The 12,827-nt window shown below is 49.8% G+C and overlaps 5 protein-coding genes across 5 annotated transcripts; 2 read left to right on the top strand and 3 right to left on the bottom strand.

Annotated features, from left to right (window-relative positions):
• Nucleotides 1-70: 70 nt before the first annotated feature.
• BJ212DRAFT_238176 (uncharacterized protein) lies at nt 71-3,416 on the bottom strand. The gene is made up of 9 exons (XM_041342720.1): nt 3,262-3,416; nt 2,888-3,204; nt 2,671-2,831; nt 2,606-2,617; nt 2,413-2,540; nt 1,960-2,351; nt 1,815-1,904; nt 1,726-1,756; nt 71-1,674 (listed from the first exon to the last, which is right to left on the bottom strand). Exons 1-9 carry the CDS (start codon nt 3,284-3,286, stop codon nt 203-205), a joined length of 2,628 nt encoding a protein of 875 aa, XP_041192644.1. The 5' UTR covers nt 3,287-3,416; the 3' UTR covers nt 71-202.
• A 739-nt stretch (nt 3,417-4,155) lies between these two features.
• Nucleotides 4,156-8,280, bottom strand: BJ212DRAFT_238250 (uncharacterized protein). Its single transcript, XM_041342722.1, has 10 exons — nt 8,005-8,280; nt 7,917-7,958; nt 7,736-7,859; nt 7,383-7,689; nt 7,261-7,317; nt 7,001-7,203; nt 6,609-6,947; nt 4,738-6,547; nt 4,369-4,685; nt 4,156-4,319 (listed from the first exon to the last, which is right to left on the bottom strand). The coding sequence occupies exons 1-10, from the start codon at nt 8,181-8,183 to the stop codon at nt 4,230-4,232; spliced, it is 3,468 nt and encodes a 1,155-aa protein (XP_041192645.1). The 5' UTR covers nt 8,184-8,280; the 3' UTR covers nt 4,156-4,229.
• A 97-nt stretch (nt 8,281-8,377) lies between these two features.
• Nucleotides 8,378-9,790, top strand: BJ212DRAFT_1481473 (S-adenosyl-L-methionine-dependent methyltransferase; the record flags this gene model as incomplete). Its single annotated transcript, XM_041340256.1, has 8 exons — nt 8,378-8,608; nt 8,661-8,772; nt 8,821-8,868; nt 8,917-9,118; nt 9,171-9,238; nt 9,303-9,425; nt 9,604-9,659; nt 9,710-9,790. 8 exons carry the CDS (start codon nt 8,378-8,380, stop codon nt 9,788-9,790), a joined length of 921 nt encoding a protein of 306 aa, XP_041192646.1.
• A 221-nt stretch (nt 9,791-10,011) lies between these two features.
• BJ212DRAFT_1447320 (Phospholipase/Carboxylesterase-domain-containing protein) lies at nt 10,012-10,900 on the bottom strand (the record flags this gene model as incomplete). The annotated part of the gene is made up of 2 exons (XM_041338382.1): nt 10,012-10,704; nt 10,826-10,900. The coding sequence occupies 2 exons, from the start codon at nt 10,898-10,900 to the stop codon at nt 10,012-10,014; spliced, it is 768 nt and encodes a 255-aa protein (XP_041192647.1).
• Nucleotides 10,901-11,105: 205 nt separating this feature from the next.
• Nucleotides 11,106-12,590, top strand: BJ212DRAFT_1358211 (guanine-1-methyltransferase-domain-containing protein). The gene is made up of 4 exons (XM_041335804.1): nt 11,106-11,428; nt 11,480-11,827; nt 12,025-12,132; nt 12,196-12,590. Exons 1-4 carry the CDS (start codon nt 11,138-11,140, stop codon nt 12,466-12,468), a joined length of 1,020 nt encoding a protein of 339 aa, XP_041192648.1. The 5' UTR covers nt 11,106-11,137; the 3' UTR covers nt 12,469-12,590.
• Nucleotides 12,591-12,827: the final 237 nt, after the last annotated feature.

Genomic DNA, 12,827 nt, shown 5'->3' on the forward strand with positions numbered 1-12,827 from the left:
ACCATCGTTAATAACATTAGGCTACGGATACCAAATGAACAAAAGGCTGACTGTCAGCTTGCTGACACTAATAACGAGAATGAAGGTCAATAGAAATGAGTAGTTGTTAGATCTACATGGAAGATCGAGTGAAGAGAGCTGGGTATCATTAGGCTGTATCCATAGTAACTTTGAATCGTACAACGGGTGAGGCTTGCATGGGTCATGGTTCAGACTGGACTGGCGGGTCTAAAGACTCTTCATCGCCACCCAGCAATAGTTCAACAATGGCGTGCTCCATCTGAGACTCCTTTGCAGCGGATTCGGGGGTTAGTGGGGCGGGGACTAGAGCTTGAAGCTCCGACGAATCGGCCACCAAACCAGCCCGAGCCAAGAAAATATCGATGAGCAGACGACATTCGGTTGCGCTCGTTGCATGTGAGAGCGTTCGCCGCATTTCATGAGCATGATCGATGACAGAGGCCGGGATGGAAGGTGAAGCTGTGGCGGGGGACAACTGCGCTGGACGTTTGGCAAGGTGTGAGAGGACAACTCTGGAAGAGGAACGTTCTGGCGTTTTTGACTCTGAGCTCGAACGAGCAGGGGCTTCCAGGCGTGCTACAGCCGATGAACTATCACCAGAACCACGTTTGCTGACGGATTCATGTTCAAATACACGTTTGGAGGTGGTTAGGACTGCAAAACTAGTGGGTACGGGAGGTGCAAGGGAACCAACATCCACCACAGCCATGCCGGGAGCCAACGTAGGGACAAGAGAATCTGGTGAGGTTGTTTTGGGATCGAATGGGGGCACCGGTTTGCGTGAAAAAGACTGTTTCCGAACCCGATGATCTGAGAGTGCATTATCAACAGAGCTGCGGGACTCTGATGATGTAGCAGAGGGCAAGTCGGTGGGATATCGAGGCGGAACGGGTCTGTTCGCGAGGGAGCTGAGATTCGTCAGGGACTTGTTGGGTAGAAGAGGGATAGGAGCGTCTGCCCTCCGGGGAGAGCTTTTGCCAGATTCATTGTCAGAACGAACCTTCTCATTTCCGTTGAGGGTGATCTTAGAGATCATACGCTGCAGGCGACCAGTCTTTTTTGAGGTCAAAAGAGACCCTGAGTTGATATTGGTTGGGGAAGTCGGGGGAGGTTCTGGTGGGCCCTCAGCGAGAAAGTCAATCAGCTCTCTAGCGCTTGCCGATACGCCTCTCTGCGGATTATAGCACGGCGTACTCTTCAGCTTCTCTGCCTCATCCTCGTTATCCGAACCACCCATGATATCATCAAGATCAAGTGATTCTCGGTTTCTCGCGACGGTGCGAGTACGAGGAGGTCGTGACTGGTTGACATCCAATCCATGAGGGACGGGCCTTGTTTGCTTCTGCTGTACCTTGCTTGGTGTCAAGTTCGGTAGCTTCAGGGACGAACCAAGGTTCGACTGCGGCGGCCTTGGTGGTGGGAATGTGGTAGACTTTAGCACCATGGGATCAGCGGAAGAGGCAGAGCGAGCGCGAGTGGAAGAGGGTGGACTAGATCCTGAGGCAGTAGCGGCACTGAGCTGTCGAGGGCGTGACGTTGGAGGGGGTTTCGCTATGGGCTGTATTTCGTCGTCCTCGTGAATAGAGTCAACGTGCCGCAAGGATGGTCTCGTCGTCCGCTTGGGCTGGTCAGGCGCAGTGGGTGCTAGTAATGCTTCGGACGAGATGGAGTCCTTGTGGGATGATTGGAGGGAGGTTTTCCTACCGTTGAAGCGTGCCTTCTCTTTGTTAAGAGCCTACCAAACAATCATCACCAATCCGTAAAATTTCGTGATCATAAGGAACCTTAAATACCTCCATCGTCCGCAGCCTATCCGGGGTGAGAGATACCTTCATGGTTGACCCTGATCGCATCATGTCATCGAATTCTTGTGATCGATCCTCCTAGAACGCATTATGAGTCAACGCATCCATAATAGAGAAGCAGTGGAAGTCGCACGGAAAATGTTGGCGAAATGGGAGACCTGTCCCCACTATGGATGGATTGCTTCGCATTCGCGCTCACTAACGAATCTGTCTTCCTATGACCAACTACAGAGTCAGTACCATTTGGATGGTCATTTGATCCTCTATTGCTGTTGCCACTAAATATTTTAATCGCGCGTGCCTTGTCGATAGATGATCTCGCGGAGTGATGATTGGAGCCCGCAACCATGGCGGGTCCGATATTAGATGACTCTGACGACATGCGATGGCGTGAGGTGTCATTTCGGGATGCATCTCCCTCGCGAGAGGACGCCGAGGATGTCGCACCCGACAACTTTTCCCGGGTAAAAGATTTACTTCGTCTCGGTTTCGGTAATTTTGACAATGTCTCAATTTGTCCGTAGACTAGAAGCGACAAAACACGTCATCAATGTGCCAAACAATATTCGGGCAAAAATGAACTAACCCTTCATATTCTTGAAAAAACCATATATCGTACTATCTTCGCAAAGTGCGATGAATAAATCTTGAGAGTTAGCTGTTGCTCGGCTACTATCTCGTGATGCGACACGTCCCACGTTTGACAGAATGTGCCTGTCATGTGTATGAGCTTAGGACCAGGAACGTCACTTTCGAAAGAACTTGAATACAAGACTCACTCGCATATGGACCTAACGAGAGGTTATCAATCCAAGAACTCTGAATAACAGTGGAGAATACTTACTCAATGATGGCAGTTAGATAGAGTGAGGCTGGTGAAAGGACTTCCTGCTTGGGAGGAGGGACACCATCTGCAAGCATACGTTCCTTCAGGCGATTTTCGGCATCTGAATTCTCGTCTGTATCGCTTAAAGTCGAATATGCTTCGCATTTAAGTCTTAGAAGCTGTACACAGCAGTATTGAGCTTCGAGTGAATGTAACACAATGCCATAAAACGCACCTCGGATGCCCACTGCAAATTGAAAACGCCATCCTCGCTCGACGAACCCGAGCCTACAGCAGTAACTGTACGCTGATAGTACGCTCTGAGTTCCATCTCAGCCTCAAGTATAGCTTCTTTGCCCAGGGCGGTCGGTAGAACTTTGTGCATTGCGGTCCTCAGTCGGGAAGGGTTGAACGACCGAGCTGCATTAAGTATGCTACAGAGTAACTCGTCCAGTAGGGCATTGACGGAGTTGAGAGCGTCGGAAGTTAACTTAGTAGGACGAATGTCGGACAGGATAACATCGGCAGAACGAGACGAAATAAAAGTTGGAACTATTGTGAACTGGTCAACGGCCATATATTTGGAGAAGAGCGTCGTGTCGAGCTCACCGTAAGCACCAATGGGCTCGATCATAATGTACAGGCGGGAGAGCGTAGGAGAATCACGCGGCCAAAGTAGTGACGCCTAGAGCTCGGTTTCAGATTGCGATCACGCTTCTCATCACCAAGGAAATTTCTCCAAAATAAGACTTTCACTTCAACAAAATTATTTTCAATCCCTCGTCCTAATTACACAAGACAGCACCGTCCACAATGCCATCCAACCAGTGCTAATAATATGTGGAGGCCCTCCTTAAGGCCCTTAAGGACCGTGCGTGTGCACTAACAACGACATCAATCCCATAACATCATCCTCACAGCCTCTTCTTCCCCTACGGCGCCCTCCGTAGTCCAGTAACCACCATTCATCCCGTCCATCGTGGTCGAGGCCTCGCCCACCGGTAAATTGCCAGATCCTTCCACGGGAACAGAACTACTAGATGCACCTCCCTCTGGCATCTTGATCACCATGTCTTCTGTCGGATCAGAGCCCTCCCCTTCGGGATTCGACTTTTCTCGATCGCTATTTGCATCCGTATCCCAAAGTGTGAGCCCATCAAGCAGCGCCAGTGACACACTCCCAGAATCAAGATCCTCATATCGGATCGTTCGCGTTGGCGATGTCGACAGTGATGCCAGGAAGTCATATTCGTCCGGTCTTGCCCTCAAATTATCCAGGTTCTCCGGACGAGCGTCGGGACGTGGGTACCGGAGTCGCATTGGTGCGTTCTGCTTTCTCAGATTTTGTTCGACAGGGCTAAATATGTGTTGAAGAACCTTGATCATCATATCAGTCATAGCGCGGGTATACCTAGCGTCTCTAATGAGACTCACCCAAGGACCAATCACGGCATGGCGTTGTGGTGGGATATGAGCCTGGCGAATGTATCTCGGTTCCACACGGTAAGATGGCAGACTATTGGGAGGAGGATCTAGCATTGGAGGTATTTTTGGCGCGAGAGGTTTTGGGGGCTGTTTCATCTCCAACTTCTTGATTGATTCCTGTTGCTGGTGGCGCACTTCATGTCCCATCGCCTCAACTGGTTTATCGAAAACATCTGAACAATCTGAGGCAGGTCAATCGAATATAGCAAGCGACTGTCAGGTCACACGTACTTGCAAGAGGACATGGCAGAGGGAAGTATGAATGTTTCTGTAGGTGTTTTTCCAAAGCTGCTGCCGACTTGAACCTCCGAGGACATGCCTGCCAGTGGCATATAAAGGACCCCTTGAGATGATTGGTGAGTCACCTGATCTTGCCGTCAAAAATCCACTTGCCTGAGAGCTAGTCTCTTGCAAGTGCAACTTGAGATGCAAATAGAGGTTCTCGCCGCAGTTTATCAGAGCGTCACATCCATTCCATTGGCAGGGTCTCTCAACCATTCGGACTCTGCAGTCCGCGATGAGGGCTTGTTCGAAATCATTGTATTTGGCTGCAACGAACATAAGCCAGAAAAAATCACCCGAACTGGAACAAACTCGTACACTCTTCCTCCTCTGAACCAGAGACTATGCCTTGATCCTCCAGCTTTCGTTTCTTGATAGCCCTCCTAAGCTCAGGAGGAGGCGGTGGTACTAACACATAGACCCTTTGACCTTTCTTCCTCTTCACACTTCGTAGTGATGTCCGTGCGTGATCGACATCCAACAAATCTACGCGGCTCTTAGAAGGCGAACCACCACGCAGGATGGATTCTGTCATTAAAACCTCATCGTCCGTCTCCGGTGGAAGTGGGACACTAGAATGGTCAGAGGGTGCAGGTGATGCCGACAGCGACGGCAGGAAAAGCGGAAGAGCTCCACTCCCATTGTCCCCACTCTTTTCGCGCGATTGCTCCCTGAAGCTGGGGGCGGAAGATGAGATGCCCACAGGTTCAAGCGCAGGCGGTAGAGGCTCATCAAGATCTGGGAATGATATGGGACTGTCGATAGGCCCATCTTCTCGACTAGGCTCGGAACGGTGCACATTAGTGGCTATCGACATTCCATCAACTCCACGCGCCAACTCCTCCTGATCCATAGACGCGGATGCTGGACATAGTGTAGTAGCAGGTATTGAGAATTCGGGGGAGGCAGTGTCCTTTTCGGGAGTAGTAGTACCTGGTTCATCACCCATGATTATGTCATTAGCAACGGCTTCCTTGATAGGACTTTGCCGTGTTTGTGTTTGAGGCTGCTGTTCTTGTTCCATCAAACCATTCGAAGGAGGTTGCAAAAGGCTAATCTCCTGTGGGGCTTCGTGAAGGGGTTCAGCTGATAAGTTACGAGATGGTGGTGTCTCCTGCTGATGCTCTACGGTTGCTGGTAAATTTCCCGGTGATACGTCAGCTTCCTCATCAGCCTCTTCCTCTTCTTCCGCCGTCGCGGGTGGCGGGTTTATTCCTAATGACCGTAGGATATCTTTTGCGAGCCGCGACCTATCGGCCTGTTGCGGTGTGCGCGCCACTGGGGCAGCTCCATTCTGTTCCCGTCGTAGTGGAGTAGCGGGCGGGATCAATACGGTGGGTGGAGCTTGCGTGGACACTGGTATGCCCTGGGGCACGAGAGCTGGCGGCTGCTGCCCATCATATGTTTTTGACACAGGGGCATGGTGATGTGTACCCGCATTCGATCCTGACGATACTGTGTGCTCATTCGGAATATCCACCCGCACGTATTTCTTCGAATACGGATCATACGCGTATTGAGCAACATTGCCGTCGGCACTTGGTATACTCATTGGAGGGGGTACACTGAATGGGCGATAAGCACTGCCCTCCACTTGTCCATATATACTAGTCCCGGTCAGAGATATAGCTGGCTGCATTGAGGGCGCTGAAGGCGCCGTCTGCGTAGTCGATACGGATGCTTGTGCTTGAGGTGCAGGGGTTGTCTTGGTGGCCAATGCAGCGACGGTAGTTGCAACAGTGCGATTTGAAGTCGACGCCCTGGGGGGATGTGCATTCGTGGACTTAACCTGCGTACTTTTGGTAACAGATGGTCTGGGGGGTACGGGAATCGACTTTGATGACTCAGATGTAGTGTGCATAGTTGCAGGTGTAACAACATTGCTGGCAGCAGTGGTTCGACTTTGCTGCGCGACGGTCGGCACACCATTGGAGGAGGCATCCGGCATCGTAGTACTAGTCGCAGGTAAATGTTTGCTAGCTGTTGAAGCCTTTGCACGAGTCAATGCATGACCAAATTCCTTTAACAACTCTGGAGTTAGAGTGCCGAGGAGCGCCCTCCGCCACTCCTCCGGCACGGAATGCAGTTTTCGCATGAGGAAGTCGACAATCACGTTCACGTCTGCTCGCTGAGGATGATAAAATCGTCAAACTCGGTAGGTCAGGTCAGCGGCGTACAAAGGGACGTACCTGAAATCGTTCATGGAAGTATCGCACGAAGTCTTCCTTTGAACCGAGACTTGCTAGCATTTGTTGAGCGGACGGAGGATTCGTAGGCGGGGGCAAAGGTTGAACTGTGGCTACAGATGTTGCCGAGATTGCTGTAGGAACATGAACGTCGGTACTGGCAGAGGCTGAAGAATTGCCTCGATGAAAGGAAGACCACGTAAGATTTTTCATGTCATTAAGCATCTTGACTACTCCCTCGTCTTTGAGATTTTTTGGATTGACGCTGCGCGCAGCTTCAGACCACCATTCCACAGCCACAGGATTCGAGCTCAGAAAGTTTCGAAGGATTTGCGCCTTACCCTGTCAGAAAATATTTAAAGGAAGGCACAGAATTCACCGGCGTCACAACCTACGTTGCAAGCCAACTGGAACCGCCGAATGAACTCTGGTTTCGTGATGACGGACTGAGCAAGGTTGCCTGAGGATTGACGATTAGTAGTCTGTGGTTCTGCGGATGACAAAGACGGATGTTGAGTCGATGAGACGATAGTCGCGACGGACGGTGCAGCTGGGGAAGCTACTCGATGTTGAACTTGAGTGGCATAATGGGATATCCCTGTTCCAGTAAATGAGCTTGCTTGAGGTTTGACACCTACTGGCGAAGTTTGCGCACCTGCACCAGCCAGCTCTGCCGCATACTTTTGACTCTGCTTTGCCCAATATTCCTCACCTTGAGGTAGAACACAGACGCAATGAGTATAGCCATGTCAAATTAATGGACAAAATTCTACGCACTATGTCTAGACCGCGGCTGTTGATGAGGCTGGTCACCCTGATACGTGGTCTGATAGGGCGTAGACGAGGCTTGGTGTGAATGTTGATAGCCATGAACAGCAAATGAGGGGGCAAGAGGATATGGTGCATGCGAGCTTTGGGACCGTGCTGCTGCCTGTGATTGTGTTTGCGCAAAGGATGGCCTCTGGAGCAGTGGCTGCGTTGAAATTTGAGGAATATCCCCCTGAAATCCTGTCTGTTGTGACTGATTGGTAGTTGGGTAGTTACGTTGGTGGTTATGTGTCATTTGTATGGGCGGCCTAGAGGACTGTACGGAGTGAGACTACAGAAGACACAGCAAACACAAGCAGTACATTTGGAGGGGAATCGCGTACTTCTCCTTCGATTCTGGCTGTCAAGGGTGCTTCTTCCGCAGACTGATAGACTGCATTAGGATAATGCACAGAGCCGCTTGCTGATGAAAGCCCGGTCACGATGCTAGTGGAGTGATCACATATGTTAATCACCAGAGTGTTGTGAAATCTCTTCACTCACGGTATTTCCGCTGCCTTGGCTTTCATTGCTGCCAGTCTCTGCCTTTTGGCGCATTAGCCACAACGCCGTTCAACAGCAAAGCACTCACTCAGCCTCCCGCCCTTGTCTTACAGCCTCCTCCAGATCATTTTGTAGTTCCATTTCGACTAGCTTTCGTTTAGCCTCCTCGATCTTGGCCTTGCGTGACGCGTACGAGTCTTGAGGGTTGACAAACGGGGCCATGGCACGATAATCTGAGCTCGAGTTGGATTGACCGCCGTTGTTCATTGTCGCGATATCCCACTATCGAGCAAGTCGAACGAAAAATTGCAGAGCGGGAGCCCCGAACCCGCAAAAGTAAACCAAAAAGACAATGAAAGAATTAAAGTAGGAGACACGCTCGTGATTGTCTTGTGACTGTTGCATGTCACGCGTAGACGCTACCCAGCGCAGTTCGGATGCTTCCGAGCCAAAAGTGATTGATGTCCTTCCTTCGAGTGGTTGCCTGTCAGGTAGCACGTCCTCGTACGCGTGCATTCGCCTCCGAATCATCCTCATCATTTCCGCCAGCAACTGGGGTATATCAAGTATTCGACCGGGCCGCTAAGAGGAAGCAGAGAGATCGGGCAGTGAGCAGAGATGCGGGTGTAGGGAGCAGGACTGTAGATTATGTCCGGGATGAAGTTGCAGATCGAATGATGGAGAGACTACTGGTCAGTTGACTTGTTTTATTCCTTCTACCTTAACTGAACGATTCATGTGTAGGATATCAAACGCAAATTCGATACCATTGTAGACCTTGGTTCGGGGCCTGGTCACTTTTCCAAGCTCCTCGAGCCTGAAAAAACGCGCAAAGTACTCATGATAGATTCTAGCGGTCCGCTCTTTACTTCTGGTTCTTTATTTCTTAGCTAACTATCATCAGAGACCACGCTCAACCGAGATCCGGACGAAGAATTCGAAGGCACGTTATGTTATTTCACCGGGGTAACGCCCTGACAATAATACGAGCGATCCACAGTTGAAGTAGAGCGTGTACATGCAGATGAAGAGAATCTCCTTGACGTTCTTCCTCGTAACTCTCAAGAGGCTATTGTGTCTTGCCTCAGCCTCCACTGGGTGAACGACCTACCAGGCGTGCTTGTACAAATAAAGGAAGCCCTGAAACCTGATGGGCTCTTTTTAGGCGCCATGTTTGGCGGGGATACCTTGTTTGAGCTCCGGTAAGAGATGTATGCGGTTTTCTACGCTGTTGAAAGACATTTTTTTCCACAGGACTGCCCTTCAGCTTGCGGAAGTAGATCGCGAGGGCGGCATCTCGCCACATATTTCGCCCATGACAGGTAACTCATTTATGCACTCTCGCATCGTTACTGTTTTATCAGCTCTAATCTGCTTTTTGTATAGACACTAAAGATATCTCGAACCTTCTCTCTCGTGCGGGATTCACTCTACTCACTGTAGATATCGATGAAGTACGCGTTGGGTACCCGAGCATGTGGGAGCTTCTCGAAGATCTGCGCGACATGGGTGAGAGCAACGCCTGTTGTTGGGCGGTGAGCTATTTCGATGCACGCATCTTTGTTTCCTATTGAAACATTGTAGGCGACACTTTTTGCACAGGGATACATTAGCTGCTGCCTCAGCTATTTATAAAGGTCTGTTACAGCACAGTGGATAATCTACATAATTTAATTCTTCCAACTAGAACTGCACGGAAATGAAGACGGCTCCGTTCCAGCAACATTCCAGATAATCTACATGGTATATTCAAATACCCCTTTGATAAGCTTTTACCTCATATTCTATTTCAGATTGGCTGGAAGCCTTCGCCCAATCAACCCAAGCCCCTCGAACGTGGATCAGCCCAGACCAATCTCAAAGATGTGCTCTAGTTTCTCGCGCTATCGTTTTAGACTAGAATCTCATTCTAGCTTCGAACTATTGCTAACATATTTTATATACTCGACATCAGATCTCGACCATCGACTGTCGAATTTGACTTTCACCTGCTAAGAATTAATGAAATCCTACAATCTCAACTATAACGTGGTATGCAACCTATGAAGAACAAGAAAGCAAATGATAACATCATCTCGGTCTAATAACCCCTATCTCATCCAGCATGGTTGTCAGGGATTACTCTTTTTAAAAACTCCTTCAGGTCAGCACGCTCCTTGGAACATGTTGCGTGTAGCACGCCATCATACCCCAAGAAACTCACACCAGCGCTCCCAAAGGCCGCGCGTTCTGCCTCTCCTTTGTCGCCCCACCTTAGCGCTAAGCCGACATGATCCTTCAAAATCTCCGCCGACTTTCGCCCGAAGCTATATCTCACAATTGGGTCGTCTGTTCCATGACCCCAAAAAACTGGCATCGTTAGCGCGTGCGGGGAGATGAGCGACTTGAAACGGTCCCGTAATGGCAGCCACCCACTCATTACTACGACTCCTGCAAGTTTCCAGCCCTCACCTCCCTCGTGCACTGCGCGCCCGCCGAGACCAGAAAGGAGTACTATTGCACCACCTTGCGAAAAGCCGCTTAGGACAATACGTTCTTGTGGGATGCCAGCGTCGACCTCGGCCTTGACAAGCGCGTCTAGTTTGCATACCGAGTCCAACATGCCCGATGCGTCCTCAGTCTCGGTGAAGGAAAAAGACGGCATATCGAACCAGGCACGGAGCCATTCTTTATTATACACTGTTACGGGTCGTTGAGGTGCGTGGGGGAGAACCCACTTTACGTGCGGGAGGGCAAGTGCAAGCTCGTTTGTCAGGGGATTCCATCCTCTGCCATCATCGCCGATACCCTGTGAGCCATGTGGTTAGCGTGAACGACGAAACAGGCTAGTGACAGAAGAAGTAAGGTATTGAGCGCGCAACGCTGTTGCAAATGGTTGAAGGTTATGCGGGGTGAGAAAGTGGACCTACATGTAAACAGATCACTGTTGCAGTATGTGCTTTGGTTGGCTGTACCACTAGGAAAGGCAACGTGACTATTGACATCGTTGGGAGTGGAGGTGAAAAATGTCGAGTGAACCACGTCTAAAGAATTTTACCGGAGTGACAACCCTCCCAATAGCTGCTTGTGGCATATTTGATCGTTATATTTGACCGTCTACCGATCTCTTATCTAAATTAATCCCGTACTAGTGCCGGCGGTCCCCGGCCGCGGTCGCAATTCAACCTTAACCATTGACGTAATTGGTACCGAATCCCTAGGCTGGGATCGAAGCTCAGACAATGATCATCATGGAGCAGCCAGTGATTGTCCAGGCCGAAGAAGATTCTATCACCTTACAACCACTCTCAAAGAAAGCCCAGAAGAGAGCTGCAAAAGCAGCTCGCTTACAAGAACAAAAAGTTGAACGTCGTGCGCGCGAGAAGGAGGCGAAAAAACGCAAGCGACGAGAGCGTGCACAAGCAGGCGATGCGGAGCCACGGAAGCGTCGTAAGATGGGTGGATTTGATCAAACCTCATTTGCTGCGCAAGTGGTAATAGATCTGGGTTTCGATGACATGATGACGGACAAGGTGCGCACGAATATCGTCGGCATTATTGTACTGGCACGAGCATACCTACAGGAAGTGACCTCTTTAACCTCCCAACTGACATATACATACAGCGCGAATCGACGGTCATCTACTCCGTTTACATCACTATTATTTACATCCCTCAATGGGCGAACAAAGGCGCGGCTAGATGCCATAAACGATGCTGGATACAAGCGATGGGCGAACACAAAATGGTGGGAGGAAGGTTACGATCGTATATGGACATCCAAATCCGATTCTTGCGGCGGAGATGAAGACTTGGATGCACATCGCGCGAGTGTGATTTATCTGACCGCTGACTCCGAGGAAGAGCTCATGGAACTTAAGGAGGGGGAAATATACGTTATCGGAGGTATTTGCGACCACAACCGATACAAGGTATGTACTTCGAAAAATTCATACCCGGTTCGGTATTATCGTACCCAAGAACTACAAAGAGCCTGGGCGGGTGGATCCCTTCGAAAAACCAGAACATGGAGCCGTTATCATTCTTCATCGACCCTATGTTCGCCTTCTCCGATCTGCTCCTCAAATCTCCCGTAATTCCTCCACCCTGATCTAACAAAATATATTAGAATCTCTGCCTTGAAAAAGCCAAAACGTCATCCATCCGACACGCACGCCTCCCTATAGGCCGATATATAGCATCGTTAACAACGAGGAAGGTGCTCACGGTCAACCAGGTGACATCTATTTGTTCCGTCCTTTGTCTTTCTGATAGCGAAGGCTGTCCGGTTTACCTATAGGTATTCGAAATATTACTGAAGTGGGTTGAAACACGGGACTGGGAGCAGGCGTTTTGGAGCGTTATTCCAAAGAGGAAGTTCCAAAGGAAAACGACCAATCCAGATGCATCCCCTGAGGGAGAGCATGTTGAAGCAGATGAAGGTCAGGAAGACCAGGAGAATGCCGACGGAGCTGAGGTGGTGGCTTCGAGCGAAGATGGAGAAGAAAATGACCAGGATGACGAGGTTTCCAGCTCTGGACCCCAACCAGCGCTATCCATGGCATGTCAATAATGTCTCCACCGTAATATAATGTCTCCACCTGCACTCTTATCAGGTGCTGCAATGTGACATGATTCAATACAGTTGCCGCGGAACCAACATATTGGGATATATTTTCCATCGCAAGCCGCTTGCTTCTAGTGAAAGTCTTTGGTTAATTTTTTTTCCGTATCCATCCTTCCGAATCGTGTGACTATCACGCGATCAAAATTGCCATGCATATTTGTGCACGATGAATTCGCGTTTGATTCATTTTTTGGCCAAGCATAGTACATACTCGTCCTTCCTGAGTTTTTCAGGTAAGTTCAGACCTACATGTGCGTTGGGCATGGTTATGAATAGGGGTAACGTCTATTCGCCTCAGGCTGTAG

The sequence above is a fragment of the Suillus subaureus genome (genome assembly GCF_016647635.1).
Source record: "Suillus subaureus strain MN1 chromosome Unknown BJ212scaffold_18, whole genome shotgun sequence".
Classification (NCBI taxonomy): Eukaryota; Fungi; Basidiomycota; class Agaricomycetes; order Boletales; family Suillaceae; genus Suillus; species Suillus subaureus.